General features: G+C 28.6%; 1 protein-coding gene across 6 annotated transcripts in view; it reads left to right on the top strand.

Annotated features, from left to right (window-relative positions):
- The window catches only part of LOC121117831 (transcription factor AP-2-epsilon), a 129,225-nt gene extending 105,747 nt beyond the window's left edge, over positions 1-23,478 (top strand). For 2 of the 6 annotated variants that reach the window (XM_040712342.2, XM_071888502.1), the window contains 6 exons: positions 2,743-3,033; positions 3,097-3,228; positions 3,619-3,836; positions 15,087-15,205; positions 21,195-21,336; positions 22,691-23,238. In XM_040712342.2, the coding sequence (XP_040568276.1) occupies positions 2,743-3,033; positions 3,097-3,228; positions 3,619-3,836; positions 15,087-15,205; positions 21,195-21,336; positions 22,691-23,087 (1,299 nt within the window). In that variant the 3' untranslated portion in view covers positions 23,088-23,238. Of the gene's footprint in view, positions 1-1,560; positions 1,856-2,742; positions 3,229-3,618; positions 3,837-15,086; positions 15,206-21,194; positions 21,337-22,690 lie in introns of those variants that run through there. The other 4 variants (XM_071888501.1, XM_040712341.2, XM_071888503.1 and 1 more) reach the window with 3 other exon arrangements.
- Positions 23,479-23,920: the final 442 nt, after the last annotated feature.

Genomic DNA, 23,920 nt, shown 5'->3' on the forward strand with positions numbered 1-23,920 from the left:
TAATAGTATACATATATATAAATAGATACAAAAGGGTTCGAATATATTAATACAGGTGGATTCTTATTTTTTTTTTCTGTACCCACTCCAAAAACTCTAAAAATAAAATTACCCGCGTCATTTTGTCGGATACAACAACAAGTTGTTGTTGTAGTTGCTGTTACAAATATAGTTTTCTATATATCCTCTATAACTATTTGAATATATGGAAATATTATATATATATATATATATAAGATTGACCACTCAATGAGTTAGAGAGAGAAATAGATCTTCTAATGGGTACGCATAGAGGTAATAATTACACATATACATATACTATGCGTATTTTCTCTTCTGTTTCTTTTTGAAAATTCTTAATTACTTATTCCTATTTTTTCGTCTTAAAAAGTTATTATATGAGTGTATCATTCTAACAAGAAAAAAATATAATTATTACATCTCATAATTGTGTTTTTTTTTTCCATAAGTATATATGTATGTACATCTTTTTTGAAAATTATATAAGTATGTTTTAACAAACTATTTTGATCATTTTATCACTAAACACATACCTCTAAGATACATACATCTTGTTACAACTTATATACATATATTATAAATACTTGCAAAAAAAACCTACGGAAACTAACAATGAATCGACCATATTGTTGTTGAATATAGTAGATATTTGGTTTTTCATTTCTTCAAAGGGAAAGATTCGAGGGGAAAAACCTCATCAGTATTAAAAATAAAAATATCATTAGAAAAATCTATTTTTTTCTTGAAGATTCTGATGAAGATAAATGATGACGACTCGTTTTGTTTTTATATCATTTGTTAAGTCCTTTCTTGAGGGATGGAAGGAATCGGACATATCTATCAATCCTATGATTTTAATTCTTTTATAAAAGATTTATGTAAATATTTAGTTCTTGACCCCTTAGATAGGTGGCATAATCTTAATAATAAATAAAATAAGTTCTTTATATATATTTCTCCATCTCTATAGTACTTATACATATTACAATCACATATACAGTGAGTTGAACGCTAAAGGTGCCTATATAACATACGTAGTGTGTCAACATAAGCACTATTTGGAACCAAAATAATAAAAAAATATTTATTTATTCCATATATAAGTACATACAGCTCAACATTTCATAGACGTTTGAGTCAATAATAATCTTTGTATTCAAATTTTTAGGATGAATTGATATACAAAAGAATTTTAACTTTAGTTTCAAACCTTTATTTAATTAAAGAAAGTTTTATGGGCCTCAATATGGCCTTTCAAATCAAATCTATCAATTTATCATTTTTTTATTGTCACATAGAATTTTAATTACTTTAAGTGCAATTTGGCTAAGCCAATGGTTTAATAACAATAATGAAAAATCACTCTATCTTGCTTTAGTGTTGACGAGCCTTATATAATAAAAATGGATGTATATAATAATAATAAAAAAGAGACAAACGGTGCGCGCTCTTACTTGCGTTAAAGTCTCCCTCTCTTCAGGATGATGTACACTATTATTTGCGCACACTGAAGAAAAAAAACGGCGTCCCATTTAAATCTTTTTCGAAACCAACAGGTAGTAGTAGTATGTTGGTCATCCTAGTTGATGCTAGATCAACAACCATTTGGTGGGATTGCAAATTAAAAATATATCCTTCCAAAAATCATTTAAATAAGGTGTTTTCTATACGAAATTAAGTCAATTTTAACTACATATATGAAGATCCAAAAAGAGGTTTAAAAGTAGGGATTGTTGTTAATTTGAACGCCGTCCTACTTTTTGTGGTCATCAATATGCATTTATCGGATCCAATACAATTGGAAAATTTTCCAAAAATGACAACCCTTATGGAGGTAAGAATTGATTTTCTACATATTAACACACATTATTTTTTAATTTCGTGTTTTTTGGGGGAAATTGTTAAAAACAAAACAAAATCCATTATCCCAATGATGTTTTTGATAAGGAGTTATTATTGTTCTTAAGGATAATCTTCTTTATAGTATACGTATTATTAATGACCTTTACACCCCAAATTACACTAGATACGCACAAGAAACTCTTGCTAAATTTTACAGCAAACAATTAAATTGTTATAAAATAAGACAAATGAGTGAAACAAAATTGATTTTTATTTTTTTGTTTTGTATTTAAGTATTATTATTATTATTTATTGGTACTTTTCAAAAATTTGCAGTTTTTATTATTAGATTCTTCGAGACAATAGCCCTTTAAGGGTTTAAACACTCGAAGGTACAATTTTTCATGTTTTTGATGCTTGAAGGGATTTTTTATGAACCTTCATCATTTGTATAATTAAATTTTTATGTGTATCTGGCTATTTTTGATCTTTTTTTTTTTTTTTTTTTTTTCGTTTTTTGGATACTTTCTTAAATATATATTTGTATGGTTATACATACAAACATATATGAACATAAAGTGAAGGTTTTATTTATTTATGATTTGTATATTCATCATCGTCAAAATATTACATTCATATGGAGATAATACAAATCAAATTTCTATCGATTTTTACAAAAAAAAACAAAAAAAAAACATAGCTTTTTTGGCTAAAATGATAGGCATATGATAAGAAAGAGACGTTTTTCCCCTCGTGAATGTTATATTTCACTTTGCTTACACATAATTTTTTCAAACAAATGAAATAATAATGAATTATTCTTCAAGTGTAAAAATGGAATTGAGAAAGTATGCTATGTTATTTTCTTTTTCATTTCAGGATCGTCTTGCACCACTCACAACAATTTCATCTACCCCATTTCCTCTCACACCGCACCCACGAAGCCCAACAGTCGTGGTTTCATCGCCTGACTTCCAACCTTACTTCTCCTCTCCATCCCCACTCGCTCCTGCACCCTCATATGGCGCAACTAGTGCATCTACTCCACCTTTATCAACAGATGCTTTCAGTACAGCGAATCTCAGTGGAGTTGTACTCACGGCATCCAGCAGCTCCAATGCACCCTCATCTCCTTCCCATACGGCAGCCCCAAACTCAGATCCATATCAAGTAAACCGATCCTCCCTGGAGCCGTACAGTAAAGATGATGATCAATTTCTTGTTCATTTGCAGACTGCGAATTTGATGTTGCATCATGGGAGCTATGATCAAATCCATGGGAGAAGAGAAGGATTTCGTACCTTAGATGAGCCCAATCTCATACTCGGCTCGGCTCCTCTCTCTCCACCCATGGCAGAGGATCAAGTGAGTGGAATTTCTTATGTCTTTTCTGTCTCTCAAATTTGTTTTTTTGCATGTTTAAGTAGTGATCGTGGGAGAGATTTCAAGGAAGTCGTGTTTCATGTGTGAATTATAAAAGCAAATAATCGTAGCATAGTACATTCATACATATGTATGTTTGTAATAAAATATATATTATAGTCTTTTCATTATAATTACTATTAAAGTCAATTTACGTGTCGTTATGGCTTATGGGAAACAAAATTCCACAATGATTTTCTTACTAGTATCAATTCACATTGATTTATTTTTTTGTCATTATCCCTAACTACTAATGTAGAACCCCACGTATATATCACATATTCTTAACTAATATAAGATCAATCTTAATTAAAAATGTTATCTTTTATTTAGATGGAAGAAGACATATCCTTTTTGCCGGGCATCCGGACACGAGATCAAAATGCAGGTAAAGAGAGTACAAATCCCACAGATGTATTTTGCTCTGTTCCTGGTCGACTTTCACTTCTCAGCTCAACTTCAAAGTATAAAGTCACTGTAGCCGAAGTACAAAGAAGACTTTCTCCACCTGAATGTTTGAATGCATCCCTTCTTGGTGGGGTTTTGAGGCGGTAAGTTCATATTCCTCGTTATTGGTGCATCCTTGCTTTTTTTTTTTTTTTTGCCTTAAAACTTTGTACAAACTAATCCTATTTATGAAATGCATTTAAAACAAAAAAGCGATTGATCTTTTTTTTATCGTTCTTTCACTCTCTTTTCTGTTTTACCTTTTTGATCATCTATAATCTCATATAAGATCAATCAATTCACTTTTAGAAAAATAAGAATAATAAAAGATAATTAACAATTTAATGTTTGTACATATATATATATATATATATTGAGATACCAAGGAAGAAATTGCTTAGGGTTCTACAAACTCTAAGCAAATGACGGATTGTTACTTTCATTAGAATTATAAGACAAATTGGCCCATGAAAATTTATAAGAAACTATTTTTTATTATTAATTACAATCATGTAATTAAAGGAATTGATTAAAAAAATACTTATATCGTATTTATATATAAATGTTCATTATAAAAACTCAATTTTATATAATATATTCTTTCAATACAATTTTAGAACGATGCAGCTTGTTATTTTTTTTTTTTTTTTTGTATCTACCAAAAGTAAAATTAATGTTTTGTTATTATTGTCTGTTTATCCTGAAAAAACAAAATAAAAACAATGAAAATAGCAGCAATTGAAATTAATCTTCTTTACTCATAGAAATGAGTGGGGATTCACTAAATGATAATAACCTAAAGTTTCAAATCATCTCCCCTGTTTTGTTTTACTCCCTACCTGCATCATTAAAACCCTCATCCATTACCTTTTGATTTCATCACTTACATAATGGATCATTTTTGTGTAGTAGCGGGAATGGATGTGTTTGAGGAGGCATTGAAAATGTTATATTTACATATGTGGCCTGTCTCCACAAAAGCAAGCTGGAATGTGTTTTCTCAAAAATGAGTCTGGATTACATTTGTATCTTTTGACGAGTTATCATCAATCTGGAGCAGGAAATTAATAAAAAGAATCCTTACAAGTTGCCCAAAATTGCACTTAAAGTAGCAAACATTCCTCTTCACAATAATATAGCATAAAATTCATTGATTATATATGGAAGGTCATATTGAGATTAAATTAAGTCTCAAATATGAAATGAAGATTTTAAATTATTATTAACGTTTTTTGAGTATCTCAACTCAACCCAGAAGTTTTAAATACAAATCTCATACTTAAAATTTATATGTCTATAAATGTAAGAGTATATGTCAATAAATTAATTGGTCATTGCTCATTTTTCTTGATTTAGGAAAATATTGTTTTTATGCAATCTGTCCAGAAATATATTCTTTCTATAAAAAAGGGGTATTTTAACTGAAGGATTCAAGTAACTAATCTTGAGTTGGACTTGTGAATTGGAACTAAATGAGGTGGTTTAAATCTTCATAGAGTCACTCGAAAGGAGTTGAATCATATTAGTCAAATCGAGAGACACAAGTACCTTGTGACTTGAATCCTATGACTTTTTGAGCAAACATCTCTACTCTATTTTTAAAAGTGATACTTTCTTGCCCATTTTATTAGTTTCTATGACGATTATTTTTATTATTAATAATACTCAAAAAATAAAAAATAAAACTTTGAGCCAAATATATATATACATATATATACTATCATTTTTATATTCAAAAGGGCTTAATCATAATATATAACGTATTACGTATATATTTCTTGCCAATAAATACTTCATAGCTTCAAGGTATTTGCTTTTATTATTACTATGTATGTATTATCATAAACATGATCAGTTCTCTTACAAGATGGGATTTTGATTTGCAAATGTATCAGTGCTTTTAACTAATACATATGTGGCCCGTCAACAAAAAAACAAGCTAGAATGATTTTTTTTTTCAAAATGGAGTATTTTTCAACGATAAATTATTGTCAATTTCTATCAAAACATTATAATTATTCATTCTTAGAGCATCCACAAATTGCACTTAAAGTTCCCAAAATTAATTGCCACAATAAAACAATGACAAATCAACACATTTTATTTGAAACGTAATGATGGGGCTAATAAAAGTCTCTTACATCAAATAAAGCTTTTAAACAATATCAAAATTTTATGGGTATCTTAGCTCATCCTGCAAATTTGAAGTTAAAGCCTATAATTGACACAAGTATGTGCACGAATCATTACAGCTGTTTGTATCTATATATGAAATAAAAAATTAATTTTGTTTATTCTCTTCTTATCTATTTTTGTTCGAGATTGTTTTTATGTTGACACAATGTATATCTATGTATTTGAAAAAAAACCTTAAGAATACTTTATGTCATGTCTTTTATTGTTGCTTACAACTTTATATGTTGAAGAGACCGGGGACAGCTGCGACACTTGTATTGGGCTCAAATACTCCGAGCTGTTTTGACTTAAGCTTGTCATATTTTAGTACAACATATCTATCTCCTATTGCTAACATCTATTTAAAGGTTATATTAGTCAATAGTATTTATATTTGAATGCAACTTTTCAAATATTGCACCTATCTTTGTAGCCAGGGAGGATTGCAACAGTTAAAAAATAATATTTTTTGATAAAAAAATAACTACACTTTTCAAGATATTGAATCTTAAACTTTCAATGTCTTATAGAAAATTAAGGTATGCTCAGTGATTTATATTAAAGATTCACTGATCAGTATTATCACTCTCAAAAACTTCATCAGGTCCCTGCTCTGGCTAAATAACATGTTTTAATGTTGAATGTAATTATATAATTTAATATTTTTCTTGTACTGATCCTTACATTCTCTCAAATGTATCCTCACTGCATAAGTGAGTTTTGAATTTTGATAAATTCTTATGAACTGATAGGAAAATAACCAATCATTCAAATGATATTTTTAATATTTATAGAAAAAAGGACCTTTGCAACTTTGTACAGTACACCATATTGGGAGTTCAGCTCTTGTAAATTGAACACAGAATAAAAAAGCTTATACATTTTAAACTCCAGACTATTTTTATCTATTTACAACAGAATTTTATGGCTCTCCGAATTATTATTTTTAAAGTTTAAATTTTGATCTTAACCGCAACCTACCCATTCTACACATTGTATTCACTCAGTGACATTTTTAAATCCATTCCATTTCGTTTAAATAGTGTTTATCAAATAAATATTTCTATTAATAGGAAATATTTTAATAAATTTGTCTATTTATCATTCATAGAAGGGAAATGGGGAAGATAAGAATAAACCAACGTTGAGAGGTTGCGTTACGTTATTAAAATAAAATAACTACCGTATTTTTTTCTCTTTTTCTACCTTCCCCTCTTTTCGTCATTTATTGCCTAGCAATGGGGCTACTTTTAAAAATACTTTATGCTATTATATTAAGTTATTTTCTGTATCCACGGAAAATAAATTAATTGACATTACATTTTGAGTCGCAAAATAAGTTTGATTTATCGTTTATATAATTATTAAAATATCAAAAAGTGAGGAAGAATGACCAAACAAAAATACGGATCTTTCTTAGATAAGAAAAAAATATAATATAGATTATTGTTATTATAAAAATTTTCATGTTGTAAATAAAACAAAATCCATGCGAGTTGTCATCAGAAAAATATAAAAACAAGATTGACAAACAAATTTTAACGATTTTCTTTTATCTTAATGGATGATCAAACATGTTGACATTGGCATGCATGTACAATACATTGAAGTAAATACAATATGTATTTGTTCTTGTACTGACATATATTGGTTATTTAGATGCAAACTACTGTAGATTCTTTTTCTTTTGGTTAATATTTTTTTCAACTGCACAAAAACCTTTTCTACCGGGAGCAGTAAAAAAGTTGACTTTCGTAAAGTTGGACCCCACTAAGACCATGAGATCTTTGGGTCAAAATCAGTCGATTTGAGGACTCTTGTACCATTGTCCCAAATATGATGTCATGAGACAATAATTGTACGTTTTATATTTTTGAGATCTAGGTTTATCAGTAAGGTATATTGATTCCCTTATTATTTATATTTTAAGTAGTCTAAAAAATTATGGATATTTCATTTTGAGAAAAAAACAACTCTCCTTATGAAAAGAAAAAGGTCCTGTGATTTAAATTGTTTCTTGTTTGGGGGAAAGAAAATGTTACTTTTATCATTTTTGTGTTTCCAAAACTTAATTTATCGTGGCATTTTCACTCCTACCAATGAATACATTTTAAATCCCATAGCTTCTTCATTTTGAATGGTTTGAAGATTATAAACAACAAAGCTTTTATAAATATATAATATATTACGTGTACGCATATGATAGATGTGATATCCCGCTCTAAGATGTACCATACAATTCTAGACACGTGGAATAATCAAGCATACAGCTTAGTGCACCCCATCTTTCCTTCTGGAGATTCACACTTTTTTTAATCAATCATTCCGCTTACATTCCCCTCATGTCGGAAGAAATATTATGTCCGATTATTCCAGGTCTCTAGAATTGAATGGATATGATCAATGCATGGTGAGATCAAAAACGAAAAAAGCCTTAAACATCTTATTAAAAAAATACCTCAGATGTCTCTAAGTTTTTTGAATGTCCTCAGCAGAAAATATGTCTTGTCGGGTTGGGATATAAACCCAAACACGGGACAGTCTAATTCACACTTTACAACAGCCCCTTTTGATAATTCATCAATTAATTTTTTTATTATTATTTTGCTGACATGGGACTTTATGTATTTGATTAAAAAAATGTACCCGAGTACATTTAATCAAAAAATAAATCTTGAAGGACTTTTTCAAAAAAAAAGTGGAAAGTGTCTTATTCATCAGATTTTCCTTTTTTTTAGAAAAAATAAATATAATCAATATGTCGATCGTGAATTCATACAGTAAAATGGTTTTTTTCTCTTTCTCTCTCTTTCCTCATGGCTGAATAACTTTGAGTAAAATATTTATTTCCTTTGACAAGACAATTGATACACTTTTCTATCTATCTCAAAGCCTTTTTTCATTAATTATTATCTATATTTTATATCATGACTCATATCAAATATTTATCATGTCATTTTTTTATATATTTTTAATGACATGTATCGTCCATGTTGGAGAGCAATATAATATTTAACTTAGAGTGCCAATCCATATGTGGTGAAAATTCATTTGTAACTTTTAGTTGTTTTTGCTACGCAAATTTGTTCATTTCATTGTGTCAATCAGTGTATCAATCAGTAAAGTACAAAAATGACAATTAAAAGTCATGCAATGCCTATCAGTTAAGAAAATTGACTTGGATAAATATTTTTTTTAAGTTAAATAAATCAGCTAAAAAAATATTTCTAATGTTTCTTGTAAATTTAATTTTTTCATTGTAATGGGAGGATATGTTAAGGGTAAATGATATATATTACAAATATATGTGGTTTGTCAACACACAAGCAAGCTAAAATATTTTTTTTCGAAAATGGCTGTAGATTAAATTTGTATTCCATCAAACAAATTATTCTTATAAAACATTAAGGTGTGTTGCAAATGCCTCTTAAAGTACCCTAAATTGATCGTAACAATAAAAGAATGATAATAATTTACATATTTTATTTGAAAAAACATATCAGGGCCAATTTAAGTTTCTAATATCAAATATAGGTGTTAAACTATAATTAAAATTCTTGGAAATATCTCCTCACCCCACAAATTTAAGTAGAAAGTCTATAATTGAGTCAAATATGTCTATGAAGTATGGGGTATATGTATATATTAAGTAAAAGAATAAATTTGGATTTTCTCATTTACTTTATTTTTATTCATGATTTTTTTTATGCTGAAACACCACATAAATACAGTTTGCAACGCTTATGCTTATTTCTTTGATTTAACCGAACCAGTTCAATATCACTTCAACAATGAAAGAAAAAACGTGTTTTTTTAAGCTTAAGATGTTGTATGCAACCACCAAATGTTATTTTTTTATTTATACACAGATTTAAATTACCAAATTAACACATTTAAGGGAGTAATACCCCCAAAAAATTAATAAATAATGTTCACTTCGATTGTCACCCTAACATACACTTCTACCTACATACATTGATATGAAAGAACCATTTTCTATAATCTCTGCATTTCCATTCAAACCCAATCATTTTTATTTGTATTTGGTAGAAAACATTAAATCAAACTAATGTATATATCCAAAATTATAATTATATAAGCCATTACATTATTTATGTTTAGGGACCATTTTAAGTAATGCTCAAATGGCACGCAATCTTTTTCGTGCCATAAATCTTCTATATACATACATATTGAAAGAATAAAAAATGACCCATTTCAATTTAAAATGCTATTAAAATAACATTAAAAAATGGATACTTTTTTTAGGCGGAGGGGGGAGGCGGATTTTTATTTTTTATGAATTATTTATCATTCCAGTGCTTTAAATATACTCTTTGCAAAAAAAAAATATCTCTATACTATAAATAATTCACCCTACCTTATTTTTATTTTTTTAAATTGATAAAATTACTGATATATATTTTGATGAAAAATATATATTTATTTATTTATAAAATATTGATATTTATGACAATTTGTTACTTTTGTCAAGCACATATTTTTTGAACTCTATTGAATTGAGTTGCAAAATTTGACATGGGTATATATTGTAACTCTCTGTTTCTCTGTTCGCCTACCCTCTACATTTTTCACATTCTTTATTTATACATACTTATATGTAATATATAAAATGAGTTCCATCTGTTTAAAAGCATGCAATCAGTCGAATAATGTGCATTGACAAAGAATATATTTATTTATGATAAAAATCCATCCCACGATTTTTGGTTTGGGTTTGAATGGAGAATGTTTTCTGAAGCACTAACTAAGTATGTACAATAGATAAAGATGTAAAATATATTTCTTTGGCAAGGAATTTTTTGAATGGGGACTTAATACCTTAGAACTGTGGCAAAACTTGATAAGAATTATCCTTTAAAATAATTATAAAATGTTAATACATGTTTAAATTAATACTTGTTCATATCTATATTTATATAACAAAGTTTGTCTGCCGAGGACTTACTTTTGAGTGTGCACTAAATATCTAAGAACTACAGGACTACTTGCTCTTAGAAAGAATAATGTATTAACGAGCGTGTTATTCCCAGTGCCTCATATTCAAGAAGAAAAGTAAAGGGGAGTGCATACCTATATATACTTATATTAATAAAGCAAAGTTTGTATGTTTGTCGACACCTAATAACTTTGAGCAATCCCGGGTACTCCCGATAGTAATTTCATAAGACAAATAATAAGGTAGGGATAGTTCAAACTTGAAAGGCACAGTCAATTTGCTCTAGAATTAAAAAATTGAAGGAATCTTTTAAAAACAACATTTAGTTTTATCCGTGTTTTCCATACTATTTTCATTAAAACTTTATCCATTAGATTCAGAAGCCTCAATTAGATCAGTTGACAATTTTGTACTTAAAAATTCATGGGGCTAATATATAATCAATTGATCATGAAACATAAGAAAATGCAAGTTTCTTACTTAGGACTTTCCAGTGTGTTGCAAAAGTATTACCTCATTGAAAAAGTCTTTGTGGAAAATTACTGATCTTATTTTATTGGTGTTGTATAAAAGAGAAATGCATTTAATTTCTTATAAACATAAGTAAAATCAGTCAGTCAGATACTTTGAAAAATGTTCTCAATTTCTAACCAAAAATCTCAATTTAAAAATAAAAATCTTGAACTTTGACCGATTTAAAAATTAATAGCACTTTTGATTATAAAAATGAACAAAAATTCTTATTTAAAAAAAAGTGACCTCCCAATAAAATTATTAGATTTTATTGGGTTAATATAATCAATTTTAAAAGGCCAGTCCGGTTTCATAGTATCATTTTGTTTAATTTCTATACTTTTCTATTGAGCACAAGAGTTATTTTGTGTTCCTTTGAGATTTCATTATATACATAAAATACATCAGTATTATCTTTTTTGTACTGGCAACCAAATTACACAATGCAAATATGTAGTCTGTCAACAGAAAAGCAAGCTAGAATGTTACTTTTTTTTTAAATTGAGTGTAGATTACATTTGTTCTCATTGGTGAAATATAATTAACTTTGATCAACAAACTTTTCTTGGTTACCCTTTGAAGCTGCTGCAAATTGCACTTCAAGTACCCCAAAATCCACGAATTATATATTAATATATTTTATTTGTAAGACTCTATTGGGTCCAATATAAGTTTCTTAAATCAAATATAGGTTCTAAACTATAACTTAAAATATGGGGTATCTTAAGGTATCCACCAAAATTCAAAAGAAAGCCTATAATTGACTCAAATATGTTTATACATTATTGGGGTCTATCTATATTTGAAGTAAAGCTCAATATACTGGGATTTTCTCTTTTTGTTGCTTTTGCTCAAGATTGTTTTTCTGTTGACTCACCACATATAAAAAGGTAACTGACTCTTTAGAGCAGTGATGGACAACTTCCATGATAAAGAGGGCCACATATTTTTCAACACTATCAATGGAGGATCACATGACAACGCACTTCAAATAACCGGATATGAAATACCCTAAAAATGATCCTCAATAAGAACACATATTATATGTATTTATATCTGTATGTTTATTGCACTAAAATAAACACATACCTTTGAAATTTGTGAAAAGATAATTTTCTTCCCATTTTGACTGAAAAGTGCGATTTTCTGAGTCAAGATTTCTCTTTTGGCCCATGCTAGTGGGCATGGGGCTTGACTTTTTTGTTATCTATTGAAAAAAGCATCCCGGGATCCGTTATTGCTTGCGTATGGGGCCCTACATCGGTCACCAGATTAATTAGAAGTTTTTTTTTTTTTAAATGATTATAAACTATTATTGATCTATTTGAGGGCCGCACTGAGTAAGGACGAGGGCCGTGTCTGGCTGCCAGCTACCCATCCCTACTTTAGAGGTTTAAAATGTCAGTAAATTGTTTATTTTTCATTAATTATATTAATATAAAGATGATAATTAAAAATATATGACCTTTTCTTATTAGAAAAAAAAGTTGGACTTAATTTCTGTATCACATACCTATATACAAAAATAATTATAGGCCATAAAAATACATAAGTATAGGTAATAATTACATTTATAATAATGAATATATGTGTGTATAAATATGAAGGTATCTGGAACAGGATCATGAGTTAATATCATAAATAACTATAAAAATATTATTAAATACTGATGTTATGTTTCCTATATATATCGTATATAAACCTTTACAATAAATTGACCAATGCATTTTTAAACTATATATACATATATAGAGAGAAAGATAAAAACAGATACAGAATCATAAAAATAAATATTTTTTAATTAACATTTGAATGTAAAATAAATATAAAAAAATGGTTGCTTGAAGCCTTCAAAAAAAAAAAAAAAAAAAACCTTAAACAAGTCAAATGAGCATATCATTAAAAATTATATCATGAGTTTTTTACTTGATTTATGTTATTAATCTCAAAATAGTCTCTAAAAATATATCTGTAAAAAACTATGTAGTGTTGTATGCGAGTAGTACTCAAACTCGAACAACAAAACTTGACTTTACTTTAGTCGACAACTTTATGTAAATTACTCGAAGTCGTCCTTCATGTTTTTTGACCAATTCGAATTTTCTTGAATTTGAACAATATTAAAATGAGTAGTAATGATATGTTTCATTTCTACTGTATTCATGACTCAAAAAGGAAGGCTCAAAAAACCACAGACGCTCCTTTAAAACTAAAAGAAGTGTTGATGTATTGAAAAGAAGAAACCACATTTCATAATAGGTATGTGGAAGTTCTCGAAAATTAAAGTTTACAGAGCTTGAAAATTGGTATATTGTCATAGCACGAACTCGAAAAATTTGACTTAAATACAACACAAGTAAAAACTCTAAGCTTTTTTCTTCCTATCGTTAATATTCAAATTCGTTTTTTTTGTTAATTTCCTATCTCATTATGTATTTGAACAAGTGCCTATTTTGTATATTATTATGACAATTAATTGTTGAATAAGTAATTATTCACATGCAACACAAAGTGGACATTGTCTTTCAATCAAAATATGCATGTTTTGTATATATATTTTGATGGAAATCATAAAAATGCTTTGTATGCATATCTTAATACATAGTTCTTACTGGAATGAACACATTTGGCACTCTACTTGTCTGAAGATATATTTATTCGTTTTACACTGTATTAATGACTTTGTTGTCCGTGTGATCTTTACGACACTTTAACGTAACATAATGTATGTACCAAAAGAGTTGTGAAAAGTATTTTGAGGTATTCTATCTTGTTTTGGAATTAAAAATAAATCCTATTGAAATCAAAAGTATAAAGGAAACGAGATTATAAAATTCCCCCTAGACCAAATGAGTCAAAAATATTAAAAATAAAATAGGCTGTCTAGTATCTTAGACTGCTTATTATTTGTTAAAATTATTTATATCTGAAAGAATTAATTATATTTGATCGCATTCCTAGAATTTTTATTATTTATGTATATGTACATATACGCTTCTTCGGATCCTTGTATACTGTATATACATAGATAAGTGGCCAATTTAAGTGGAAATTTATATGTAAATTATAGTTCTTCCATCTAACCGATACTTACTCATGGCATCTTAATATATAACCATTTTTTTATTTAAAAAAAAAAAAAACTCCTCTTATGTTAGTAAGTTACTATTTCAGTATGCTCATTATTTATGGAAAAGATGATTGTTTTGACAAAAAAGAATAAGAGTTTGAGACAATTTTGTAATAATATTATAACATATGATAGGGTCCACGTGCTATCACTTGAGCTGAAGTATAATTTTCATATATGTATATCAAGTGGCTCTCTTAGTTAAGATTTCATTATTGTTTCTTTTTTTTGAATGCACGTGAGTATTTTGTGAAGATACTACGTACATACATATATGTAATAACGCAGGATATTTGATGTACAAATAATGGTAATAGTTAATAATATATAATTAATGGAACACACATAAGATTTCACAGAACCTTGAACAAATACCTACCTTGATACCTAGATCCCATCCTTAAGAGTAATCAAAAACAACATCTGTATATGATTTATTTAGAAACCGCAATTAAATGTTATTATCTTTTATTATCATCACAAAATATACATATATATGTAATAAACACAAGATTGCTAAGTTTCTACCAATGTTCATACTTCATAGTACTAACGCCCTCTATTTTTTTCTTACAGAGCAAAGTCAAAAAATGGCGGCAAGTTCCTTAGAGATAAATTGGATCGGATTGGCCTGGCACTCCCTGCTGGAAGACGAAAGGCAGCCAATGTTACACTTCTCACATCTTTGGTTGAAGGTAAATTAGTCTATTTTATATTTGCCATACATTTATTTCGCAATATCCTTTTTTTACGATTTTATTTTTTCAATAATAAAATATTTTATTTACGATAAAATAATATTGTTATTCTATTTTACAAATATATCCATAAATAAATGAAACATCAAAAGGTAGATGGATTTAGTTATCGCAACTCTTATTCATCATTATTACATATTATTTGAGTTGGATTGCAGTATTACTTGAATTCGAAAAAAACTCGACTTTACTAAAGTCGATAATTTTCTGAAATTACTGGAAGTCCCTTGATATACTATTACTTGTAAAAAGAGAAAAATATTGGGAATAATGTAAGTTTGTTTGATATGTTTTGTTATAGAGGGTTTTCACGTGACGTCAGCATTTTTAATGTCGGGCATTTTGGGGTCCAAGCAACCAAATTTTATAATAATAAAATCTGTTTCTATTAATATTAAGGAAAATATTGAACTATATGGGATCAACATATAAAAGGCCTTAATGTCTATCAAGAATACATCACTATATTGCTCAGCTTAACTAAATATCTTACTCTAAAATGTACTAAAAATATGTTTTTACATCGTTTATACAATTTTATTTCCATATTGCAGATAAATGTAAACTATTACAATGGAAATAATAAGATATTTTTCTCTAATTATTTTACTATTCTCATCACTAATCAATGCCAAAAATAAAGAAATGTTAAAAATCTCGCATTTTTTAGGGATTTTCAATACATATTACTTTGATTAAATTCAAATATCCGTGTATATTATTTCGATCAAGCAATATTCAAATCAAGTATTAAAGTATTTTTTTATTGAAAATTTGTTCATTTGAGTAACATTATCAATTTTGAAACTCTGCGATGGCGTTTCATTCAACTATAATGCAATGTATGGGTCAATAAAAATGCTTAATACGAGAGCGAGAGTATCTTTTCTAATACTTGGAGATTATATCGAAAATAATTAATATAATTGATGGTACTGCAATTGAAATGTTGAGTTAATTTAATGAAAAAATATTTTGCTTATTTTTAAGTTTGTATTCGAATTCTACTTGACCCCCAACACAAGTATTCCTTAATATTTCCTCCTTTCCATTAAAGTGTTTTTTTATCAATGAACTCAAATAAAACACCTTCTTTCCAACACTATATCTGTCATAATTAATATTACGTCAGATTTACTTTTGTACATAGGTACATTTGGATCAAAATTGTATCTACCGAAATTAAAACGTCACATGGAAACGTTAAATTAATGGGTAGTACAAAAAGAATTAACATGCTTCAAGACTGATGATTGCATATTCACAAAATGTATGTGTGTGTGAGTTAGGAGAGAGAATAAAATGCTAAAGATTTAATTAGTTTTTTTTTTTGCCTTTTTTTCTCCCCTACCTTAAATAAATGGTTGTTGTAGTTTGGTTGATTATTATTTCAATGTTGTAATTATGTATTTTCCATACCTTTATATTTAATTAGATTTCTGACAATATTTTTTTTTGTTGCTTGGACTTTCAAGGATGCATATATATATAAAACTTGCTTAAGTGGGTAGCTGATGGATTTCCTTAATTAAACACCTTTTTTTGTAAAGAAGGTGTTTTAAGTTCAATTAAATTTGTGGCCCGTAAACCTAACAGTAAGCATGAATAGTTTTTCTCAAAATTGATTCTTGATTATAATTGTATACTTCTAATACAAATTATTTATATCAAAACTTGGAGGCTTTGCAAATTGCACTTAAAGTAACAAAAACTCATCCTCACAATGAAATAATTAGAAACTTATTATATTTGCAAGGACCATATTGGGCTCTTATTTACCTCCAAAAATCAAATAAAATAGTTATCGTTCTGGGGCATCTCTACTTATTTCAGAAATTTGAATAACAAGCCTATAATAGGACAAAATAGGTCTAAAAAATATTTGACTATATGTAAGTACATTGCGAGAAGTAATTTTTTTATCCTTTTGCCGATTTTGTAACTTTGCCCACTGATTTTCTATGGGATTGAGGTCCGGAGACTGGCCAGGCTAATCTTTTTGCTGCTTTGGCCGTATGTTTTGTGTCATTATCGTCTAAGAAGATCCTTTACACAGCTATTTTCAGTACCCTTTCCTAAAGGAAGGAGGTTGTGTCCAATATTTATTTTAGATGTGATGAAATCATTTCTCCATAGCAGAGAAATACCTCAAATAAAGCATAACATTTCCACCCCATGCTTGACGGTGGAGATGATGTTTCTCCAAACACTTTCTTTTGTATATATAATGTCGTCCACTCTTAAAATAAACCTACCACTAAAATTGTAGTCCTCTCTTTTCTTCGTCAGCGGACAAAATTACAAAATCGGCATGGGATCAAATAAATATTATCTCTAATGTATATGATGTAAAAAAAATAATATGAATAAATCTCATTTTTTTGGTCAAGATTTTTTTATTGTTAACTCACCACATTTACTGTTGTTCCATAGATAGGTATCTACATAGAATCTACTGTCTAAGGCCGTTGGGCCGAAGGGTGACTCTCTCCGGGAATTATTTATTATTTAAGTAGTTACTTGAAAAAGTTTTTAAATGAAGGCTTTTGACAAAGTTAAGGAAAAGGAACTCAAAAGGGTCTTTACAAGAATAAAATAAGACAAACGTTATTCAAGGCCCAATTTTATTTTTTTAAATGTTCAACTCATATCAGAGTCGGAAAAAAAATAGTTGGAAAATTTGGAAAAAATATTCAAACCCTTTGGAAGAAAGATCCTAGGAAACGCCTTGTACTACTTATTATTATTTACAATGTGACATTTTCATTAGCGACTTTTTTTGTGGAGGAATATAACGTTTGAATTTTAAGTAAGTGATTCTTTGCAATATATATATATATCTACACAATATAATTGCGTGCGTTCCTCCCCAAAATACATGATACATAAAGGAATGCAGAAAAGTAGTGATTTTTTTTTTTTTTTTTTTTTTTGGTACGTATTATATTTAATACGTTAATCATGATTTTTAAGCAACTATTGTATATAATACCAAATATTATGTATGTATTCTAAAAAAACACTCTAACAGACATCATCATCCTAGCTGAAAAAGAGGGGTTACCAAGAGAATGAATTCAAAGGAAACTGACTAACTCCTCTTCAAGTATATAACATATAGTATATACACCTAACCATTAAGTAAGTTTGTGGGCAATTAGACGGAAATGTATGTATTAACTTTCAGTTATGTTTACATTTCATAGAACTACATACAGGAAATACCCAATCATATATATGTATCACAAGCATGTTATGGCTTATATGCTTTGCATAGTCTTGCTACTATGTACTAATTGTACATATATACAAAAGACAATGATGGTTTCTAATTCGTTTTTTAACCTTTCTTTTCAATTATTACTTTGTAATAGGATTATTTTGATGTCTGGGCCTAAAAAAACAAGACCAAAACAAAAATGAGCTCCCTTTAATAAAATTATTGACATGAATAATAATTAATCAATAATTTTTTTCGTTTATGAACGAAAATAAGATATGTTTTAGGACATTGATTAATAATTATTATATTTCATTTAAAATAACCCAATAATAAGGATATAGTCAAGAAGAATATGGCAAATTAATACCAACTGATTAGTGCCTTTTTATTTCTTTTGGTTTATTTTTGGAGGAAAGGTTGCGAGATTGAATCGAGTTAACGACCTGATGCACAGCCAAATTTTTATAAAAATACTTTCCTCCTTTACTACTACAGTTTATGTACATAAATTTATTTTCCTTTTTTCAATGCCCTTCAATGGAATTTCTATATTATATTTTTTGAAAAATTATCGACATTCTAAAAATTACTATATAAAATATCAGCAACGATGCTTTCAACTTAACCCCATTTTCAGTTTATTATGCAATTTGTGCCATGAGTGTGAACGCTCAATGGATGAGTAAGAAAATGAAAAAACAAAACAATTAATTGGTTTGGTGTCTTTTTATTTTAAATTCCTTGGAAGTGAATTAATTTTACATTGAACATACATTTGAAATAGCTAATATTAATGTGTTGAATGCACGTTCCACATTGACTGGAGTCATCATTTTACAAGCATACTTCTGCAACCACAAGGAGTATGATGATTATAAATAAATTCCAAGTATTTGAACCCCACACATCATGCTACTTTTGAACATAATTACATGTTATGTACATCAGTCAGCTCTTCTTGTTATTTTTATTAAATGCACCATCAGTGAGCTCTTGTATGTATGTTAGAACGAATATGTAGCATCATGGATGGTTGCATAATCTGTCTCTTAATTTTCCCTTCCCTTAAATTAACTCCATGTACAAATGTCTATAGCTACATATCACACATTAATGCATGCACTTGAATTATGAATTAGTAATGCGACGAATCCTTACATTCCAGCTCTACGTTCTATGCAGTTCCTTTATCTAATAGTTTCTGGTTCATAATAGATCAGCATCTAAATTTTAGAAGTTATTATTTGGTTTTGACACGCTTCTTCCATTAGACTAGAGATCTTTCATACCTTAATTTCTGTATCTGTGCGAGCAAGAACCCCAAAAAAAATTGGACATCCTCAGAGGGAGCGGCGCTGAAATGCATTTGTAAGTGGGAAGGCAAAATTATATAATGTTGACGAGACTGTTTTGTAACTTTACAATTATAAGTTTATGGTTCTGGCGCATTGTTAGGGGATAACCATGATTCACAGTTCACAAACTGGTTCATTTTGCAAAAACCTGTTCTTTTACGAATTTTGAAAAGCGATTTGCTAGTAACCCGTTCTTTCATTTTAGCAATACACGAAAAAATTCCAACCCAAAACGCATGACATCCCTAATATGAATGTTGTTGTTTTTTGTACTCGTTTTTTCTTCTTTTTTTTTGCAAAACAAGAAGAAGGAAAAAACCATTTCGCAATTTTTTCCCCCATCTTTTTTACACCTTCCCTTTAATTATATTCTTACTTTTCTTCAAAAGTATGGCTATGTTATAAGGACCGGTTAACTACGGAGGAGCAAAGGGATCTATGATTAAGATGTGTATTTATTTTTTTGAGGACGAATGATTCATTCACAATTTTGCTTTTTTTCACAAGACTGAGGAAAATTACATTATGTCTTCAATTGTCTTTTTATTATTATTATTGTTTTCTTCAATGTACGTATGTATGTACATTTTGATAAGAAAAATGTTCAAATACTTTATACAATAATTTATCATTCCTATTTTGATATTGACTAAATATGGAAAACAAAGGCATATAGAAATATATATATTAAATGAAAGGCCTTGGGTGAAGTAGAAAAGACCAGCCTCAGGTAAAGAGTGGAAACCCCTTTTTTTATTTATTATTATTTATTGTTACAACTTTGGTGGGTAGAGTGAATATCTTGAGGCAAATATTACTCAGAGACAACCATGGGATGATGATTGTTGATGCATTTTAAATATTTAAAGAGTAGGAACCAGGAAAAATAAATAGGTATTTCAATGTTACATACAATTATTTGCTTAATATAAGATGACATAACAATAAAATTACATTTGTTTTCGAAATTGAGTGGAGACTACATTCGTATTCTATCGTCAATTTCTATCAACAAATTATTCTTATTCAGCCTTGGGGTGCTGCATATTGCACTTAAAGTACCCAAAATTGATCGTTACGGTAAAAGTATAAATTGATAGATTTTATTAGAGTGGGCCATTATATCTCTCTTAAATCAAATGAAGATACTAGACTATAGATAAAATTAACTCATCCCTCAAATTTGAAGTCAAATTCTATAATTCCCCCAAATATGTCTATCAAATGTTTGGTTACTTGTAAACTTTTATGAATTAATTAAGTTTTTCCAAATTTCTTGTTTTTTATTAAAGGTTGTTTTTATGTTGACTCACCACATTTTTACAGTTTTTTTAAAATTCTTTTTCAGGTGAGGCCATTCATTTAGCTCGGGATTTCGGTTATGTTTGTGAAACTGAGTTTCCAGCTAAGCAAGTAGCTGAGCATATTTGTGACCAAACACCTTCTTTAGAAGATCAATTTAGACGAAAGGAATTGGTTCTAGCAACAAAGTGAGTAGTAGTTTATTTATATGTTCTATTGTTGACTCAACTTATTTTTCGGTCCAGCCTTGAATGATTTTTTCTAGACCCATAGTTTGGTCCAAGCCGCAGTCTTAAATTGAAATCATGGACCGATATTTTATCCTCAACCCAAAGATACACGAAAACAACTATGAAATTCCTTTTCTAAAAAAACTTTTTTTGTGGTATCAATCATAGAACTCTAGATATCTACACGATTGACGTAATTTTTCATTTCCCCATATAATTTAGTTAACTTTTCCTTTATGTGAACAATGATAAATAAGAGTAGAATAAGGGCTGAATATATTGTGTTCAGCATTTCTAAAATGTCAGTATAAGAATTTGAGCAAAAAGTGACCTTCCTCATATTTTTTTAAATTACAAATTGTAATTTTAATCTAAAAAAACAAAAAAGTCATAAATTACATGGATTGAATGTGTTTATTTACAAAGAATTCCCAACAAAAAAATGTATCTATATGCACTAAGAACTGGAAGTGTATGAAGAATTATGACTCATGTGAGAAAAAAAAAGGGGGGGGGGTGATATGTATCTGTATTTCCATGGACCGATCAAGACCGATTTGTTGTTATATAGACCAACCCTCTCCCCCTTATTGATCAGAAGTAGTTACACCGATTAATATGTGGGCATTGTAGTACGAATACTTTTGACGTATAAAATATTTTGATGTCAATTTTTACATATCATATGTATAACTTCCTTCTCTAGAAGCGACCACTAAACTATCAGTTGCTTTATTAGACTGAATTTTACTACAAGACCGATCTAGAAATTAGTGTGGTCTTACCCACTTCGACCCGTCAAAGATTTCCAAACTGAAACACTAAAAGAAAATGTATTTATCTATTTTACGACTTTGATGCCTTTTTATGAGACATCAATTTTTTGGGTATGGTTGTAGATGTTCATTTTATTTTTTTAATTCCTATCACCAAAGATGATGATCATGAAATCTTTTTTTATAAAATGTAAAATCATTTTTATTATTTTTATGACAATTTAAAACCTTTCCGAATAACGTACTCGTAATATATATTTATGCCTATATCAAGACTTTGTATCTTGATAAGTATTGTGTGTTCCCCCTCGTATTTTTCTATCTAGTACTCAAAGATGAAAAATAAACTTCCATTAATGTTAATTGCTTTATTATTATTTTCTATACGCATCTTAAGAAAAAGCCGAGACTACATACACATTCAGTCAAAATACCCCAACACTACAATTATAAATAATATTATCGTTATGGAAGCATCAGCTATTCCTAATTTTTCATTATCATAGGTGTATATATTTTTTTCTTTCATCTTTCAGAGTCATAACAAAGGAATTAAGTGATCTTCTCAATCAAGATCGTAGTCCACTCTGTAACACACGCCCACAACAAATCCTCGACTCCAACATTCAACGAAGTCTTACACATTTTAGTTTGATTACACATGGTTTTGGCTCTCCTGCCATTGTGGCAGCACTTACAGCCATTCAAAACTATCTCAATGAATCTCTTAAAGTTCTTGATAAAAACCTGGCATCCCTGAATAATAACTCATCTCCAGGACTTAATCATCATTCTCATCAACATCATCCTAACACAACCTCGTCTTCTTCTTCATCATCCTCATCAGTGCAACAAGGGCTTGCTCATATTATGGACACAAAGCCTATTACTGTGGACACGAAACCCTTTTCTCTAGATCCAGACAAAAAATGATGGGATTTTAAATCCAATATATATTTTTTTTTACATGTCTAAAACATAAACTCTTATCTTGTTATTTTGAATTATTTTTGTTAATTAAATGAAATTAATATTATATACCTATCTACTAATGATGAGGAAGTGCTTTTTACTCACCCCCCCACTTATGCTCAATGATCAACTACTAACTGTGTGACCCTTATTAAATACTTATTATAAAAATTGTACATTTTGTTAAATATTGTAATAATTTATAAAAAGATATATTTTGTTATATTATATAATCCACACAAAATCTTTGCTTGTCTTCCATTTTGAAATTTTTATATGCTTAAAATACAACTGCAACAATTCAAAACAAGCATTTCTTTACTCATAATGAAAAAGCAAAACATTTCCTCAAACTTATTAGACTACAACATACCTGGCCGGTGCTCAATTATTTTTTAACTTTTTAGCGAATTACGTTACTATTAACGATTTGCAAGATTTTTATGTGTATTTTAGTTTTTTTATATATAATTACATATTATAATTTATTGATTTGTATATATATATATATATATCCTAATTAAAATTACCTTTTTGTACATAATCGACAGAAATAGATTCAAAAAGGAGGCCTTTGTGCAAATATGGCGAATTCCAAGTGCCAAAAAATCTTTGGAAAAGTATTATTATGATATATTTTGGCATTTTTTTTTTTTTTTTTTTTTTTTGAAAAAATATGCAAATATGACATTTGGATTGTAAATATATATATATTCATGAACTATTTTGATGAAAACAATATGGAAATATTCTTCACTTTTTTTCTGTTGTTAATTATTTCTAACAAAAAGTCT

The sequence above is a fragment of the Lepeophtheirus salmonis genome, chromosome 5 (assembly GCF_016086655.4).
Source record: "Lepeophtheirus salmonis chromosome 5, UVic_Lsal_1.4, whole genome shotgun sequence".
NCBI classification, from domain to species: Eukaryota; Metazoa; Arthropoda; class Copepoda; order Siphonostomatoida; family Caligidae; genus Lepeophtheirus; species Lepeophtheirus salmonis.